The sequence below is a fragment of the Falco cherrug genome, chromosome 15 (assembly GCF_023634085.1).
Source record: "Falco cherrug isolate bFalChe1 chromosome 15, bFalChe1.pri, whole genome shotgun sequence".
NCBI classification, from domain to species: Eukaryota; Metazoa; Chordata; class Aves; order Falconiformes; family Falconidae; genus Falco; species Falco cherrug.
Window position 1 is genome coordinate 14,820,940 of NC_073711.1, and position 19,415 is coordinate 14,840,354.

The window sequence follows — 19,415 nt, forward strand, 5'->3', positions numbered from 1 at the left end:
ACTCAGACATTTAATTGTGCCATCAGGCGAGGCAGGAGTCATTTATAGAAAAATCTCTATGTGGCCTTGACACACAAATGGAGTCAATTAACCTGCAAGGAGAAGTCAGGGAAACAGGCTGATGAAAAAGTAATAGTTATATAATTTGTCCTGGGCTCAGTCTGTCTTTTCTCAAAGTCAACAGCTTGTTGATGGGGAGCGAAGGGCGACGGGGAGCAGCGCCTGCATAGCCTGCCCCGCCACACCACTCCTGCCCCCACGCAGCTTTAGCAGACCCCTGTCCCCCGAGATGCTTATTTCCAAACTCTTTGTTTCCCACACCTCTACCCCCCTGCTCCGTCCCCGGTCAGATTCTCAGACTCCTCTGGCAGAACAGCCTGTGACCCCTCCCTGGCTGCGCTCCCCTCCCTCGTGCAGGCATCAAACCCCTCTTGTTGCACCACCGTGGCTCACCCATCACCTTGGTGTCCCGTGTCACAGCAGCCTGGGTACCGAGGCCACCGCTCAGACGTTAGCGGAGACAAGTTACTCACATCTTCAGGGGTTTCCTGATGTCTTCTGCGGCCCACGAGACGAGCGATGCTGCTCCCCGGCTTGGTGCCTCCAGCGGGACCAAACACGTGTTGAGACCGGCAGGTAAAAGCCAAAGTTTTTAGGGAGCGAGTGGTGATCCCCAGCCGGTTTAAGGGTACCAGCCCCCCTTTGCAGCGATGCTGTTGGCACGCAGGTGGCGACCAAAGAGGCAACGCTGCTGAGCAATTTTCTTACCTCTAAATCTATGCAACATTTACGGAAGGGACAAAGAAACTCGGCAAGAAGCAATTTTCTCTTGCAGAAGTCTAGAGCAAGCTCAGCCGTGGCTGCTCCGGGCCGCGGCGAGAGGCATCCCCAGGCTGCGCTGGCCCGAGGTGGGAGCCCGGCAGTGCAGCCCGGGGATGAGCTGGGCACCTGGAGGAGCGCTGGGGAATCCAGGCTGCTGCCAAAGGGAGCTTACTGTTGTGTTACTGCACTGGGACGTTCAAAACGGTATCTGACACAAATGCTGAAAGAGAAAAATTAACACACACATCACTGTGCTACAAAAGCTGCAGGCCTTTGAATGAGAGTCAATTTATTCTTCGTGGTTATCTTCAAATGCACAGCTCTGATCTCCTCTCTAATCACATCACAGACAGGGTCAGAAAGGAAGCATGGAAAAATACAAACCGAGCATACCACATCACATGTGTCTCAGAAGGTCTAAGGCACAAGAGAAACCAAAAGGCAGCATCTGGAAAGTTTTACTTTTTATTTTTCTAAAATACAAATGTCTTTCTTGTGTTAGTAACTTTAATACGACAGGCCGAATGCATCCGATAAAAAGGAGGCACTGGCTACAAAATTCAAAATACTGAAGGTATTTTCTGGAAAGAAATTTATTCTGTTGTTCTACACTTTAGATATAACATTGAATCAAATTCATTAGTTATTATTTTTACATCAGAACCTTTGAAGTTTGGGACTAATAAACTGGAACTTGAAAAGTTTTTTAAAGTAAACTCCTATTAATGTGTAGATATGGATCCATAAAAAACATAACCAAGAATTTTATACACTTTATTAAAAGATCAAAAAATAAACAATAACAATATAGAAGTAACATACTAAAATGAGTAGCATTATGCACATTTCTAAAGCACGTACAAGCACTACAGCAATATAACGTGGCAAAAAGAAAAATAAATTCAAAGCGTACACCCTGTTGGTAGCAGTTGAGGGAATGAACTATCGTGTTATGGAACTGAAATACTGCATTAGCCTACGCCTGTCTGGATCCGATGGTGTTTTAATTTCTTACAATTCCACAGGGCTAACTGTAATCGTCTGTATATATTTTTCTAAACTATACCATTAAATTGATATCTAATGTTTCCCTTACTTTGTTTTACCAGAAATGCCTATGATAAGAAGAGTGTGCTTCAAAGATCTACTTTACACAGTACAGTATAAATGTTTTTATATATTTAAATTAAAATTTGACAATTTAGGAGAACATTCTCTCTTTTGATTTTAGTGATTGCCTAAAATACAATTCTCTATTTATAAAAAAAAATAGTGATTTGTTGTCAGGTGATACGATAAAAGTGTGGGGAGTCTCGGTTCATTTTCATGATTTAAAATAAAAATATAATTAAAGCAAAGCTAATTGGAAAGAAAAAAAACATCCCATAATCCAATCTAAGAATGGTCTTATCATCCCCTCATCTGCTAGGATACAAAAGCCATGGCAACAAAATCATTTGGCTTCCACCACTATCAAATAGCATCTGTGTACAGTAATAAAGAACTGGAACCTTGTAATTCGGTGTCAGGTAATTCTCTCTGTTGTGTGTTTGGAAAAATAACTTCATTTTATTTAATAGTTGTGTTATTTTTGCAATGTTTAAATATCTCATTTGAGAAGCATATAGAGTTATTTTTGATGATAGAGGATGTCAGTAAAGATCACTAGCAAAGATTTTAGCAGTGCTGTCATGATCATGCTCATACCCCAACAAGTGTGACCAGCTACGATTCAGTTCACATAGTGCAAAATATTTTTCTCTCATAATCCTAGAAATGAGAAAGAGCTTGATTACAGAAATAGATTGTGGCAAAGGGAAGCCTGAATAGCGCGGTGGCTAGAATTAGCTCATTATTTCATATTAAAATCTAGGCTATTGTAACACCCACGGAGAGAGGCAACATCTGGTTCCCCCGTTTTAAAGACACTGGGACCGCACGATGCTACGGCTCAGATTCAGTGAACCGCCCGCTGAAATAAACCCTGTGGTGCAAGGTGGGCTGGCCAGGCACTCGCTGGCACCCTGAGGAGTCTGAAACCTCCGGGATGCCAGCAGCGGTGGCCAAGGAGGAGCAGCTCCTGCGCTTGGCAGCGCAACCTCAGCCCCCCATCCTGGAACTGGCAGGGAAGGGGGACAGTGACACCGAGTGCCACCACCTGCTGGTTCTACTCTGGGGTGCTCCACTCACTGCTCGAATCAGGACCAGCCTCACAGCAAAGCCAGCGATCTTTCTGAAGCAAATCTGGGGCTCTGGATTTGCAAAAAAAAAAAAAGAAAAAAAAAAAAAAGAAAACGAAACAAAACAAAACCAAAAAACTGTTCCAATCAAAAATGAATGGGTCAGCAGAGGCGCTTCAACTTCTCCAAAATCCACCCCCTGCCGTACTGCAAAGCCCCGGTGGTACCACCAACACCGTGGAAAGGGAACCAAGGGGCTGCTCAGCGGGCTGGGGGACCACGGCTGTGCTCTCCTTTGGTGGCAACTCAGTGGGGCTTCTGAGCCCCAGCCAGAAGCCCCAAGCTGGCCGCGCTGCCCCAGCCAGCCTCCACCTCCCTGCCCAACATCCATCGGCAGCTCTGCCACGTGGCTCTCTCGAACACACCCCACGGCTGTCCTACAGCAGAGGGAAGTGACCCACGACAACGCAAAACCACCTCTGCCCACCCGCTGCGCATCAGTCCCTTCCGTGTGGTGACCTTGCCCCAAAAGGGTAAAAACAAACCAACAAAAAAACACCCCCCAAAACATGCCCCCCCCCCCAAAAAAAAATAGTAAGTTGTGACATTTCAAATTCCCTCTGGGATTTAAAACACTCGCTGCAACAACATCCACCTCTCACAGATAAACACTTCCAGCTGGAAATAGGATTAGGTGCTAGGAAAAATGTGTGTGTGGCGCCATGGACCTCAGCCCTGATAGGATTCACTGAGAACACAACCTATCAGAAACATGACCTAAGGTGTGTTTGAAAATGTAGGCCGATTAAAAAAGAAAAAAAGCAATTCAAATCTTTGCTAGTGACCTTACTAATTAATTAAGCACTGTTTTCCATTTCTCTGTGCTGCAGGTTGGAGCTGACCTGTTATCAGTCTGCTGTATAATAAGCTATGGCAAACTACAAAGCTTTTACAACAGCAAAGCAACATCATGCTTTCAGATAAGTTTTATAGCAAAAAACTCCTCCTTTTCAAAGCCTTAGTAATACCTATCTCTTTTACAAACTTTTCCTGTATTATTACAGACTTTTTATATTCAAAATAAGTTCCAAGGATTTCTTTCGTGGACTATGTACATAAGTGCAAAAAAGGTGTGTCTCACACATTCGTACACTAACTGAATCAGTTTAACTGCAGCATATTTGTATCTTCAACACTGTTACGGGGTCATTCCACAATATTTTTTTTCTTATGTACAGTTTTTGCTAATATAAATTAGTATTAAAATAGTTATATGCTTAATTATTTAGCCCTGATCATAACGTAATTGCTTGAGTGCTTGATTTCTGGAAAAAAAAAAAAAAAAAAAAAAAAAAAAGAAAATTGCAGGCAGAGCTACAGTACTGAAACGGATTAATTCTGAATTCCCACTGTGTGAATGAACGTGAAATGAAAGCAAGACCGGTCACTACGTCGTAAATACAGGCTGTCGTGTTTTCGAAGTGAAAATACTGTGGAATAACCCTTGCCACACAACAATTTCTACAAGCTATAAAACCTGACTCTAAATCCATGTGTTGTAAACTTCTTGACTGAAAAAGTGACCTTAAAGACACAAATTCAGCGTTCACATGGGACTTTGGGATTTTAAAAATATTCAATCATATCTTTATCTGACAGTATCGAACTGTACCTTTAACAAGCTCATACTGTTACACATCACTTTTAATTTACATGTGAAAATTTCACAAATAATGTATACAAAGGTAGCCATGTTGTAGTTTTGTTGCCATAGCAACAACAACTTAATATAATTAGTTAACAATGAATCTATCATTGTAGGAGTTACATACAAAGTTAATTTTGTTCTTAAACTGTAAACTATACAAACTAGTTATGGACTGTATTCTATACCTTACCATGCTTCAGTGTTGGTTTAGAATATAACTAAATGGGCTGAATACATGTATTAAAAATTTTAAACTTTCTCTAACTCTCCTTCAAAATTAAATTCATTAGTTACTAAAGATATCAAAAAAAGCAATAATGAAAACCTTAAAAACTAATGGTAGAGAAATGAAAATATATGACATGAATTAATGCGTTGTAGCCTAGTAACGATGTGTTGTAGTTCTATTTACATTTGGATTAGGCTATCAACTATTTTTGTTTTTTTTTTTAAAGTTATTACAGTCTTTAACATACAGTATATACTCTAAGGCCTTCAACAGGCACATGGTAAAATCAGGTCAATATCAAACTAAATCCATTCAACAGGAATGGGAAATTAGATTTTCCTCATAAATTTCACCTTTTTCAATTTTCATGTCTGTGAAATGTACAAGGGATAAACGAAACGAGGACTCCAGTTTCTCAATCATGGTGTACCCGCGTGTCCTAGAGCTACTCTACCGTGCCAGCCGGCAGCCCGCCGGGTGGAGGAGCAGACATCTCGCCAGGCACACGCGTCTCCTCCTCCGGCCAGCTGCCCCCACGAGCCACATACCCATCTCCATCGCCGCCTCGTCGGTGGTGGCCCAGCTCCGGTGGGACGCCCGCCGCCACCGGCAGGACCCCCCGCGGGAACGCGGAGCGCCGGCGCGGCTGCGGTCGGTGGCCAGCCCGGTGGTGCCACCGTTCGGGAACACTCCGAGCGTGGTGGGAGACGGCAGGGACGGGTGGCAGGGAGGAAAAGCGCTTCGGAGTGCTCGGGAAGGGGGCTGGCGCGGGCTGGCCAGGGAGGTAACGGTTTCTAGAACATTGCGATGCAAAAATACACAGTCAAAAATCATCAGCTAGAAATCTCCAACTAAAAAACACGGCTGATTGTGAAATCATGTTCCAAATTACTAACAACACTGTATTTAACAAAAATAATCTTAATAGTTTTATGAATCCATTTTATTTTAAATCCCTCTTTTATTGTCTGCTTATGTTACAGTTTAGTAGTAGTACTTTTTATTGAAACTACTAACAACCTTTTTTCGTGAAAATGATCAATCTCAGCTTTCATTTTCCCTCTGCATGACCCGTTTTATCCAAGTTTCAGCATTTCTTGCATATTGTTTGCATAAGGCTGAGAGAAATGGACAAAGAGAAATAACTTTGGATAAATAAAAAATATAGGTTCATGGAAAGTGGGAAGCTTATAAAAATGTCACTAAAATTATATTGATTTAAACAAACTTACATACATCTCTTGTCAAATAAAGGATGATATTCATGCTTTTATGACATTTGTTTAGAGTCACTAACTAGCTTGGTGACTTTGTAATAGTCTATTTAGGAAATTTATAGTCTGGCGACTTTTTTTTTCTTTTCTTTCTTGAACAAAGAAAATTAGAGCAAGTCATTGCACAACTAGTTTAAATAGTGCTACCTCAAAATGGCATTTTTGCCGAGATTGTTTTGAATTTGGTGAAGTTTAGTGCTTCAAGCTTTTCTTTCCTTAAACTCATTTACAAATTAACTCTAAATTTGCCAGCAATATAAAAACTGTTGTGGCACCTAATAGAACTACCCTGAACATCCCTCATTGGACCTCTTTTAATAAAAAATAATCCTTAAACGCTTTTTTTTTTTTTTCAGTGCTTTAAATGTGACATGAAAACAGCTGTATTCTAGGTTTACATTCTATGCACATCTATGCCAGATGTTTAAGTCGATAAATAAAATAGGAGGTTACATCAAAGTGTCAAGATATACAAAAATCCATTTAGCACTGAAAAAATTCCAACCTCCTTGAACTCATAAAGCCATACAAGCTTGAATGCATCCTTTCTGGCTTAAGAAGATCAGCTCTGTTCTTTGTTGAGGCACTGGCACAGGTTGTGCAAAACCCATTTTTGATACACAAATAATTTCAAACAGGAAGTACTCAAATCCACTTTTTCCACTAACAATGTTATGGTTTTGGGAAACAGAAACTCAGTGGTGAAAAGAACAGGTATGTGGTCGCCAATACAAATGAGAGTCACCGATTTCAGGCAACGCCGCCGCCTGTGAACGCTGATGGCTGGGGAACATCCACAGACACAAGCGACCGTCAAAACACTGGGGGTGGGTGGGTGTTTTTTCCCTTCCCTCAAGGTTTGATTCAAAGCCTGCTAAAATGAGATTCCTTCTGGCTCACGGCCTTTTTGAGCTGGTCTCTTCAAAGGTTCTTGCTATGAATAATCTCCTCTGGGACGCACCGGCTGTGCCCTAGATGCCCCTCCATCACTTGTGGTCCGTGGATGTATACATCTGTCCAACTATCTGCGCTCACACTGGAGGAGAGGGGGCAAGGAAAGTCCCTAAGCAAGGCCAAGGAGCTTGGAAAAGAAAGGAAAACCTGGTTGTCAGAATTTGGCACCCTACAGGACCACTGCAAGCTTAGGGTGGCTGGCCCTCCGGACACTGGGAGCCGGCCTCTTGCTTGGTTTCAATAAAATTCTCTTTCTCCCTGTATGGAGTTTGCGGATTTACAGCAGCAAATCCACCTCTTCCACAATGCCAATGATCCTGTAGAGCCACGCCCGGGATGAATTTGGCTGTATCCTCAACCAAAATGCATTCTGCAGCCAGATTGTTCATCAACACAGCGTAACGACAGGCTGGGCTGTCCAGGGTGCACGGGCTGGAAATTGTTTTACTCGTGTGTATGAAAAGGAGGCATTGAGAACTAGCCCTTGTTTTGCAGCAAACATTGCTCTTGGTCAAGCAGAAGGTGCCAAAATAAATCCACTGACCTACAGGAGCTTCATTAAGATGAATGTTTATCTACGGTAGAAAGCTTATGCTGAGCTTTCTCCTGCGTTGTTACTGCTGTGTTTGCTTTAAAGGGCCAGAGATCATGGGGAAAAAAATCATCCACTTATGGAAAATGGTGATTAAATAATCGGTGCATGCTGACAAAATTTCAAGAAGAGCCACACAAGATTTCAGGCTGAAATGTTTCAGCATGCTTAGCGGAGACAAGCCCCCGGGCATGGTATTACCCGGCTTGGGTAACGGCTATGGGCCCACTCCAGCTCACGGTTGGCATTTGCTCCTCTGCAGTGCAATGAGTCTCTGCCCAACTGAGGCTGTCTCGCTTCACCACCTGTTTTTTTTGTCGCTCTGACTGCACCATGAGAACAGCAAGAGAGATTGTGCGTCGTTTGCAGCTGGGAATGCACTTCAATGGACAACAGAACTGCAGAAATCCCTTGATGCTTACCACCATCTGAGCAAATTGTTCCTGTCCCCTTACTGAGCCTGGCCTTTTTTGTTAGGTTTTGTTGGGTTTTTTTCCCCAAAAAAGTTTCCAGAATCAGCTCATTGTATTGAAAGAAATACCCTGCACTGGACTAAATGACTGCTGTCCTTTCATATCACTTGTACTAAAAATTTGGAGGCTCTATCTGAAGGCAAATTTTAAATGATAAAAGGAGCATTTAACACAAGCAACTTTAGCTGACATTAACAGCAAATCCAGCAAAGGGCAGAACATTCCTGTGTCGTGTTTTTCAAGCACATAATTCCTGTTTCCCACAATAACATTTTTAGTAAAAAACAAAACCCCATAAAACCTACAGTATATGAAAACTTAAGACATAACAATAATGAAAAAATGGTATTGAGTATACTTGATAATGATGTACACTTTAAAACAAATCAATAGACTATGATGTAAACAAAACAGTAAGATAACACTTTAAAAACAAGACAAACATTTATCCATCGATAGTATACAGTAAACCAACAGTCCGCTGTGCAGATGCACTTATCAGGATGGTAGTCATAAAATGATTAAGTGTGTTAAAGTAATGTGTTATAAAAGTCTATTATAATTTTCTACTTGTATATTTCATATAACAGAGCGCTGTTTGTTAATTGTTTCTATAGTGCTTTTTTTTTTTTTTTTTTGACATTCCCATTGATCAGTTTTTGGTTAACATGTAGGCTGCAACAGGCTTACTGTAGAGGTGGTAGAGAATGATAGAGGGAAGAGGGGTTATATACAGAAAGGCCATGCGCAGCTTCCCACCAAGAAGTCCTGGTGCTCCATAATTTTACTGTTCAGAATTTCAACATGGTCTGCTGCAGTGGAAAGAAAAAACAACAACAAAGAGTGAGAAGTCAGAGAGAGGTACATCTGTATTTTAATAAGCATCATTCTAATAAGATACATTTACATCCTCGCTGCGTTGCCCAAGAGAGGTTGCCATTAGTACGTTGCAGAGAGAAACCATTTTATTCCCTTCATTTTCTGACATAGGGTGAAATTGCTAATAACACACTTGGCATCCTCTTTAATCTGCACTTGGGGCTTTCCATTTCCACTGCACTGCACACACATGGACAATTAGCGAAAGAGGGAGGTGGGTGAATAATAATCTTATTTTTGGAAAGGATGGCAGGTAGCGAGTGACTAAGGGGAAGGACAAAGAAGAATCCCTGAGCCCTGTTAGCTCCTGTTTCCTTTAGAGAAAGCCACAGACAGTCGCATTAAAATTGGATCCTAAGGAGCCATGAGCCAAAGCCAGAGACAAAACACAGAAACCCCATGCCCAGGGGCCCGTCTTCTAGGAGCAAATCGCCTCTCTTGGGAGGTACTCGTGAAAATCCTCTCCTGAAGGACCCCACACTTGCCTCCTGCAGAGCTAGGCTAGCCAGTCTGGCTACCAGGATCTCGCCAACCACAGAAGGAAAGAAAAATATTTGTCAGAGCAGCGAGTGTTCCAGTTACCCAACTCCAAACCAGAACAGTTTTGGGAATTGCCCCTCAGCACCGCAGAGTGCCAATCAAGGTCACTGTCTGGCAAAACCCTTGAGCACATGCACCGTTTCCATATCCAGGTGGTAGCATGGAACGATGTGTCCTCAAGAGATTTGCTCACCTTAAGTTTAAGCACAGACACGGGGGGGTAACAACCCAGGAAGGGGATCAAAACACACATGCTGCTACATGAGCACGGTTGCTTGGTGGGTCTTGCGAGCTCTGGGGATGCTGGTGGACATGGTCCTTTTCTACCAGCCTCTGAATGTGGTTTATGCCCCACAGCTGCGAGGTGTGAAGAGGACAAGTGCTTCTGGCAGAGCAATGGCTCACACACGTGCTCACGCTGCCCTTGTGAAGTACAGGCTCCTTGTCTGTCCCAGACCCAGGTTCTCTCCATGCCCAGCAGCCTGATCCCCAAGAAATCCCATCAAATTCAGGATGTTGACCCTGCTTTTAAGCAAAGGTTTTTCACAGCCCTTAACAGCATGGCCGATACTTTGTTCAGACTGTGCCATGCTCCCTCCTTGCTAAAGAAATACTTGAGTAAAGAAATAACCATAGAAGTTCCTTGCCTAGTCTGAAATCACTGTTGTCAGTGCGAGTTTAAGCACACACACATGTAAAAGTTCAAAGAATTCAGAAAAAAAAAAAGTTTCCTGAAATAAACGCTGAAAAAAAATCTCAAAGAGTTTGAGAACGATGCTCTTCCAATGCAAATGATCTCCTCAGTGGGTGGGACAGGCTGTTTTACATGTGTTACGGAAACGGGTTAATATGTTGGGTGTGACGTCTGTTGTTTGAGAGGGCAGTGCCCCGTGTAAGGCAGAACATTTTCACTAATGGGGACAGCTTGGTGTGCACCCCTGCACCAACAGGGCTCCATGGCCAGTTCGTGGGTCCTGTACACACGCGGTGCTTTATCAAGGTCAGCAGAGATGAGGGCCACCACCAAGATGAGTAACTTCTGTTGATTGCTAAAGATATCATTAGAGGACTGCTTGCCAAACTCATTTCCAGCATTTAAGTACTTGCCTATAATACGTGACCTAAGGAAGAAACAAGTTGCCTATCTGTGCATATTAAATGGCCCGCACTAGGACAATCTGGCAACCTCTTGTTCAGTCGGATGAGCCGCTTCTTTACTCTCTTGGGGTGAAAAAACACAGCAACGAACTGAAACCCTCAAGGGATTTTCTCTCATGTACATCGGCCAATATTCACAAAGAAAAGCAATGGAAAAACAACACTGCTGCTTACAGCTGTGAAATAATACTCTCTAAGTCAAAGAAAATGACAAACTCCTCCATCATTCCCACTCAGCGAAACCCAGCAGCCCAGGGAAGCCCAAGATCTGCAAGCAGGGTGAAGGTTATGTTGTTTGTGGCATTCGTCTGGTCTTAAAATACATACAAGGACCTCTGAAGAAACCCACCACGAGCCAGGCCCCCACTGCGGCTGAACAGCAGTTCTCTGCTCAGACCAAGCCAGCCTTGCAGATGCACAGCAGCTGATGACCTACTCCTGCTTACCCCAGGAAAGGAAATATGCCGCTAACAGCAAAAGAGAAGTTACACCTTTTCAGCTGACTCATTACCAGAGCAGTCTTTGCCATCAATAGCGCAAATCCCTGAGGCATCTGCAGGCAGCTGGGGGCCGTGCAGAGCAAGAGTAACCTGTAAACACAGCCATCAGACTCACGGGGACGCAGGGAGGGAGGCTGCGAACACCGTAAAACACGTATTTTAGACACAAGGAAACACAGCTTGTTGTAACCATAGGGCTGGTCCGTATCTGTGCTGCAGCTGCTGAATTTCTGATGAGTTGGCAGAGCGTGAAGCCACTGGGGTCCTGCAGGCTCGGTCCCTCTGCCCGAGCCAGCCCCCCTTCTGGGGGATGCAGTGCAGTGCCCTTGTACAAAGCAATCCACCGTAAAGAGAAATACCGAAAAGGAACTTACTGTTCTATCGGGAACTTCTACATTTGTGAAACAAACATGCTGCTACTCAGTTCATCTACTGATAACTGGGATATCTACAGCAGAAAAAACAAAGAACACAACACATTAAAACATTGTCTTGAGATTGGGCTGCTCATTCTGTCTTCAGTATCAGGTTAGTAAGTACATCAGTGCCTTATAAAACAGGATCCATTCCCAAGATGTCTTGATTTTGCTACACATTAAGTACAACGTAGCTGCATCACTACTGATGCCTCGTGGAGTACGTGGTGACTGTACTGGGATCTTAACTCCATAGACTACAAGCAAGACAGAAATGCCCTGAAACTATCTGGCTGAAACAGGACTCATACAGCCACAGAGCAACGCTGCACAGAAATTTCTGCTTTCTTCTCATGACCGATACGAGTATGAGTAAGACTTGCTCTACCTGCAAATAACAACAAAGCACAGGGAAAAAAAAAAAAAAAAAAAAAAAAGACTAGCGATCCCTACTGCGAGCAGTAAAACACTGCCTAGGATTTTTACAGGCAAAACTGCTACGGAAAGCCTTGTGACCCTGCACTAGCAAAAGACTCGAGGATGCCCCTGAGACATGACTGACATTCAGCATGGCTAACAGCCTCCTACAGAACAAAGTGACACCCCGTTTTCTTTGCAATAGCTCTAAACCCGAGAGCATAACAAATAAAAATGCTAAAATTAATACGGGGGGCGGGGGGGGGGGGGGGGGGGGAATGTTTGAAATGTCTCTGGTCTAACTGGGGAAAGTTGTGGCACACCAAATTATTGGGAAGCATCACTAGGACAGTTTGTGCATATACAGTTTGGGACTGGTGCGGAAGCAGCCATCACAACTCAGTATCTTCAGAGGAAAGTTTTGGAGAGAATTATGGCTCGGCAGACATGCATGAAATCCTGTACACTTACGGCAGTGCTACAACGGCACGTACTGCACACCCAGAGTCATTTCTGTAGGGATGGGTGATACGCTACTGGTATAAATAAGCTTCAGACTTCACAGCCTCGCCCCCCCAATTTTAGTTTTTGGGGGGGTTTTTTGGTAGTTTTTAGAGTCCAATCTTGGGGCAGGGGGTGGGGCTGCTTTGCGTTCCCACTTCCACTTTCCAGCCAGGAAAGGACATGCCAAAATACCACGGGGAAGGATGCTCAGGGTGGTATTTCTGCTTGAGACTGAAAGCAGAAGTGCTGCAGGTCTTGCGCGACGGCACGGTCAGGACTTTTACAGCCCGGTTTTTCAGGACCCGGGGCGGGGGATGTTTTTGGAGAAGCCCCTGCACCCCTGCCAATCGCCCATCCCTACGCTCCAGCTGGGCTCGCCACCCATCCCACACGTGGCAGGACCGGCTGGTGCCCCCTCACCGATCCCCGGACACGCACACACACGCACGCACACACACGCTGCCTCTGCGCGCCCGAGCCTGCGCCAAGCCGAGCGGGTCGGGAAGGCGCTCGGCCCCGCACAGGATCCAGCCCTCGCCCGGTCCTCGAGATCTGAACACGTGAAAGAAAGCCATTGAAAGGGCCAAACCTGATTGGCGGTAGCTGTTGCAGCGAAGGGGACGCTGGTGGCAGGAGTTGTTGCTGCAGACACAGTGGTGGGCGTAGCACCGTGCATCATGGGCACTTTCGGAAGGGAACCATGGAAGCGACATACGGGAGGGTGGAGCGTATATATATTTTTTTGTTTGTTTGTTTTTGTTTGTTTTTTTTTTTTTTTTTTAAATGTAACCATGGCAACATGTGGTGGATTTGGGGGCGTGGCAGGAATCACAGCAACAAGCCATGTGACATCGTCATGAAGGACACATCGGGGCGCAGCATGCAATCACAGTGCAAAGCAAGACAGCGTTGGGAAAAAAAATAAACAAGAGAGAAGGGGAAAAGCCAATTACAATTATAATTAAGGAAAAAACCAAAACATTCTCAACACTTAGTACATTTATAAGCAGAACAATGATGTATTAGACTCCGAGGGCCAAATTTCCAAAGTGGGGAGAGGGCGGGTGTGCTAGCAAAAGCCCACGTCAGCTCGCACCCGTGGGGAGTTAGACACAGCCAGTGCACGTTCCTTTGGGTGGGGACATTTTGGCAAGCGCACCCTCCCACCCACCTGGGAAAGCTTGTCCCCTTCCCTCCCCACCCCGTCCCCACCAGCAACCAGAGGTACATGATGCACTTTGCAGCGGCTGCCGCAGCCCTTTCACCGGGTTTTCTCGCCTCTCTCTAGCGGGGACGATGTTTTGGCACGGGACAGAGCTGGAGGCACGGCAAACGAGCAGCTGGCAGCCCGAGCTCTCTCCGTACAAATTCAGCGTGCTTCCCTTCCACCCTACTTCTAGAGGATTTGACCAAACTCCCTTCTTGTGGGGTGAGGGGTGGAGAGGGGAGGGGGCCGAGAGGGAAGAATACACAAATGCATCTGAACAGCTACAATTTGCAGAAAGAGCATCCAAAAGGACAACACGGCAGCAGGGAGCTCAGCAGCCTCCTGAAGCTGCACGTCCCACAGAGCACGGTGCTGGAGGGGATGCTCCGGGGCACACACAGGCATCCCCCAAACCCAGGGGGGGTTTGCAGGGCTGGGGGGCCCACGGGAAAGCCCGGCCGTCCCCGCAAACATGCGGCAGGGAAGCAGACTTGCCTTCCCCTCCAGCCCAGCGACATCGGAGCACGTGGGCTGGGGTTTCCTAAAGGCAGAGGTATGCTGAAGGACTCAGCTCCCCATCATGCAAGCAGTGTGTCCTCCCTGCCCTACAGGGGTGGGGAGCTTCGAGAGCAGAGAGCTTAGCCATTCCTGCCAAAGCTTTCAGACCTGCTCCCCAAATGCCTTGCACCCTCCCCAGGGCTCCTGCTCCCACCTCTCCCTCCAGCTGAAGCAGGCACACACCTGGATGCTGGCAGTCTTGTATAACTTTGCCTGGAGGACGAAAGCTCAGCTTTCACCCACCCTGCTGTGCCCAGCAGCTGTAGACAGATGGGAAGGTCCCTCAAAGACCTGCATAGGTTCCCAGTAAGACCCAGATGCTGAGCCTGAACGTACTGGATCCCTGCAGCAGCAACGAGCATGTACTCAGCCCTGCCGCCTCACTGCATCCCCCGTGCACCAGCAGCAGCACCTCCCTACAGTCCCCTGTACCTGCACAGCTGACACTTCACTAAAGAGATGAATCTTCAGCCAGTCCACGCTCTAAGCCCTGTTTCTTTCGCTGTACAAGCAGCACCCTGCTCCGGCGCTGACCCCAGGTGTGTTCCTCCTTAGTGCCTTTATTAAACCAGCCTCCTAAAACGTCCTCAGAAGGACAACCAAAAATCCAAACTCATCCACCTCCTGATGCCTGATACAAAAAAAATAAACCAGCAGTATCCTGCCATTGCTATTTCCTTTTGTTGGATGACTTAAATGGGTCGTAAAGATATTTAAGTGACAAATTTTTCTCTCTACAGCGGAACTAAATAGGGGTGGGAACACATCACCTTGATTCTCTATTATTAGTCACACAAAACACTGCACTGCACAGAAATTAAGAGGGATACAACCATTTAAGCCTCAAAGAAGACAGCAGATAGACAGTCACACCACTCAGCCACCCAGGTTCTCACTGATGCATACTAACTTGCTGTCTCTTTCAGATTAGGAAAAGTTGAGAAGTTTGTGTAGAAAAACCTACCAACGCTTGCAGTGGGTGTCATGCACAGAACTGACCCTGCACACCATGCATTGAAGCGTGGAAAGATGAACAAAAGGGATATTTCATTAGTGAAGCTTCAGTGTTAGAAATCACTTTAACTAAAAAGCAGGTATTCTCTTTGCAGCATTCAGTATTTAAGCACATGCAAACAGATTCTGCATATTGGTACATAAATAGTTTAAACTCAGTTTTAAGAGATCATAGCAAACCAAATTAATTCTTGAATTCTTGGGTAGTAGATAATATATTTCTTCTCCCACCCTGGTATTAAATTATATGATCTATCCTAGAAATCAGGGTTGTTTGGAGGCGTTTTTTTTTTGGTATTGGGTATGTTGATTTCTTTCTGATCATGTCAGCAGAAAACAAATTGCTCTTAAAGCAATGTCACACTCATGTTAAAACCCACTTTCCAAAAGCAATTGACTCCTGCAAGCAGGGGTCGGGATTCAAAGTCTCTAGTTTAAGCTGAAAGAGGCAGTTTTTTTCTAGACTTGAAACAACTGTAGTTAGTAGTCGCCCTAACTTTTCCCCCCATGGCAACCCATGATACTGATCTCTCAATAACTGAACAGGAGCAACTAAGAAAAGCAACAGCTCACTCCACCCCCTGTCTCCCCATGGCGTGAGCTGCTACGTGCCACTTCTCTGCTTCGCTTTCCAGAGTGCTGCAAAGGCCGAGACCAGGGCTGCAGTCTGATGCATAAGGGAAAGCAGGGATACGTAACATAAATTCATCAGAGATCCGTTCCCTGACTGGAAATGTGCTGCTCTGCCCAGCATTAATGTCCTCAGATGAAAGCAGGTGGAGCAGACAGACCTGTTATGCATCAGCCCTGCGTGTAATTTCATTGCCATGAGACAGGGCGCAACGGCACAGTGAGAGTGCTGGGTAAAAGCTAATTTACAGTGCTTGCATCAGAAATGCATGTCCTTATGTCAACTTTGGCAACCGTGACCTCGAGGAAGGGGAGCGTGTAGCCAGCTGGGGGACTTGGCATTCTCAAAGGTGTCAGTGTTTCCTGAAGAAGTATTTCGCTTGGCACCCAACAAGAGTTGCGGTAAGGTCAGCTCAGCCCGTCCCCTCCGCGAGCACTTTGCAGAGCACAAGGGCAGGAGGCTACCCCCTCCCTCCATCTCTCCACACAAGGCTCCACTTGCCTGGAAGAACATCTTGGCAGCTGCTGGGTTCTGAGCGTGTCTAACTGCTCTTGCAACAGAAAGGCTACACGAGCACAGGGTTTAGGACCCAGCTCTCTGGACCCACACCTGAGACACTTCGGTGTCGGCAGAGGACTGTCTCTAGACCTTTGCCCCTGACCCCAGGAAACAGCAAAGTCAAGGTGCAGGTCCACTGCATGTTCATCTCGAGGGGCCAGCCCAGAGAAACCCTTTGTGTATCTTTGTAAACGTCAGCTGGCAAGTGAATACAGCATTAAATATTAAAAATACGGGGCATTCATTTCCTTATGATGCTCTGCAATGATAATAACGATACTAAAAACCAAACTATCAGCTCTGGAATATTCCTCGTTCAGCCACTTATGATACTACTCTAAGCAGGTTATGGTTTTCATTTGGCTGCAGTGAATAGAGGTTAATTGGCTAGTCAGCAATCACATTTGCCACGTCAATATTTTGAGTCCTATATGAATTAGCAAACTGCATCTTTCAATTTTATTCTGAGACTTATAGGTACAATAAAAGCTGGTAGTTAAAATTGCTTTTAAAAAGCTTAGGCTATTGTACTGGTGAAGAGACAAGCAAGAGGGCAATATATGCCTTTAAAAAGGATTATGTAATTTGTATTTACTGAAGATGAAATGTTCCCTCTATAAGCGTCATGGCTGCTGGCATATGTAGGGTCACTGAGATAGCTCAGAAAGACACCTGCAGCTTCAAGTGAACAGGCACAGAGGTTCCACGAGACATTTTAACATGAGTTTGTAAGACTGCTACGCAAGAGTCAAAGAATTAATTTGGAATTAACCAGTTGAACCATAAGAAGGAGAAACAGAAAGTATGAATTCAAGAAACATGCAGACATTTTTCTTAGTCTGACTGCTTAAAAAACCCCAAAACTAAACCAAAAAGGCTAAGAAGGGATCTTTACAAGTGAAAAGCTCTGAATTGTAGTAATGAATGGAAAAAAAATAGTAAACCAACAAACATTAACTTTTCATCCATTTTTAACACCAAACTACCCGCTGATACTATTTCGCTAAGGACTCTTAGAATCTAAATCTGCTCATTAGCTCAACGCCTAGGTCATAATAAAAGACAACTAAGATGCTGGGGAAAGCAAGGAGACACTTACCTGTAGGGATGAATGTAGGCTGTTGCAACTGCATGTTGGCTAGAGCCTGTTGGTAGTGGAAAACGCTTGGGTTAAAGACTGTGGTGGCACCATTGTTTTTTTCAAGTGCTGGCCTCTTTGGTAAAGGTTGAAGTGCACCAGGCGGCAGGGCCTGTGGATAAGGGAGTCATTAAAGGCAAGTGGAGTAAAAAAAGGGGCCCAGATGTAGATCAAACATGCAATAAATAACAGGGGGTCTTGGCTGCAAAATCACCTGCAACTCTATCAACTTAGCAAGGCAGGAAAGAGAAGAGCAGCTAAATCAGAGTAGGAGGAGTAGGTGAAACCACAGCTTCACTAGGTAAGCAGTTAGTAAATGCATCAGGAGAAGGGGCTGAGTCCAGAAGGAGGAGGGATGCTAGGGGAGCTTTTCAGCAGGACTGACTTGGGCACACAGGAAAAAAAAAAGCACGAGGAGAAGGAAAGGGAGAGGTGATCACCTGGACAGGATACTACGAAGAGCAGTTGCAGGCAACAAGCATTTAAAAAAACCCCAAAAAACGGGTCAGAGAAATATAGTAGATGACCATTTAAAAACAAACGGATCAGCATAAGCAACAAATGCCATGGAAAAGAAAGGGATGCTTGCCTCTGTCTGTTTCAACACCTGCCTACACGTATGTGCACACGTGTGGAAGCCTGCACACTTGTGTGCAGCCAATCCATGTGTCCAGGTGGTAAAGCAGTAGCTGTTGCCAATTACACGCATAATGTTACATTCATAGTAAAATGCATTTCCACTTGTTAGTAGAGAGGCTGAGCAACACGGTCAAGAAGAGGCCTGATTCTCCACCGCTCGCACCAGCGGCACAGCTCACCACCAGCAGACTTGGATCTGCTCCCACTTTCTAGAAGGTGGCCTTCAACAGTTAAATACTGCTCGCTCGCTATTAACAGTGGAAAAAGCCATCGACAAATCCCCTCTTTTTGTTCTATCCCACCACCGAGCTTCTTCCAGCCCGTCAAACCTGTTTCATGATCAGACTTCGTAAAACGCATTAACCCAACTCAGGAACTTTTCTCAGTGCGTTACTCATCATTCACCCAAGCATGTCTCAACAGCAAAGTAGTATGTCAGGTTCTTAGGAGACAGGAATGTTTCTAATGATTTACAGCTTTTCATTGTACCCTAGTAGGAACCACATTTTTTTCTCCATATTGTGATAGAAAAGGGTCCTTTTTAATTATGCCCTGCAGTCGTTTTGCACGTAATGCTCCCATTGACGTCAATGAGATTTACGCACGTGGAAGTCATGCAGAATCAGGTCATTTCTGCCTCGTTGTTAGTCTGTATCATGCATCAAAGCAATGGCTGAAAAATAGGGTTATCACTCCTATTTATTTTTTTTTTAATAGGTGATAGTGTAGAGTAGGCAATGGAGGAGGTCTGGCTAATGAAGGGTTAAGGCTACACAGTACTTGGAAGAAAGGACACAAGTAAAGAGATTTTAAAGCTTATGAAGATCAACACACAACAGAATATAAGTGAAAGCTCGCAACAGTTTGTCACCATCTAGAAACAGGTTTCACTTTGATTTGCTATAGGAGACTGCTCATCTGAGAAATGTCAAGCAAGATAACTTCCAGGCAAAACATTACTCCATCCTATCTCTCTTCACATGGTGGCTTTTAGGTGGTTTTAATATTAAAAAAAGAAAATCAG

At 44.8% G+C, this 19,415-nt stretch overlaps 1 protein-coding gene across 12 annotated transcripts in view; it reads right to left on the reverse strand.

Annotated features, from left to right (window-relative positions):
* Nucleotides 1-1,271: 1,271 nt before the first annotated feature.
* MBNL3 (muscleblind like splicing regulator 3) overlaps nucleotides 1,272-19,415 on the reverse strand; it is a 97,866-nt gene continuing 79,722 nt past the window's right edge. For 8 of the 12 annotated variants that reach the window (XM_055727124.1, XM_055727130.1, XM_055727126.1 and 5 more), the window contains 5 exons: nucleotides 17,714-17,864; nucleotides 15,376-15,411; nucleotides 13,236-13,330; nucleotides 11,684-11,757; nucleotides 1,272-9,044 (listed from right to left, as the gene is read on the reverse strand). In XM_055727124.1, coding sequence (XP_055583099.1) covers nucleotides 11,701-11,757; nucleotides 13,236-13,330; nucleotides 15,376-15,411; nucleotides 17,714-17,864 — 339 coding nt within the window. In that variant the 3' untranslated portion in view covers nucleotides 1,272-9,044; nucleotides 11,684-11,700. The remainder of the gene's footprint in view (nucleotides 9,045-11,683; nucleotides 11,758-13,235; nucleotides 13,331-15,375; nucleotides 15,412-17,713; nucleotides 17,865-19,415) is intronic. The other 4 variants (XM_055727128.1, XM_055727129.1, XR_008735183.1 and 1 more) reach the window with 4 other exon arrangements.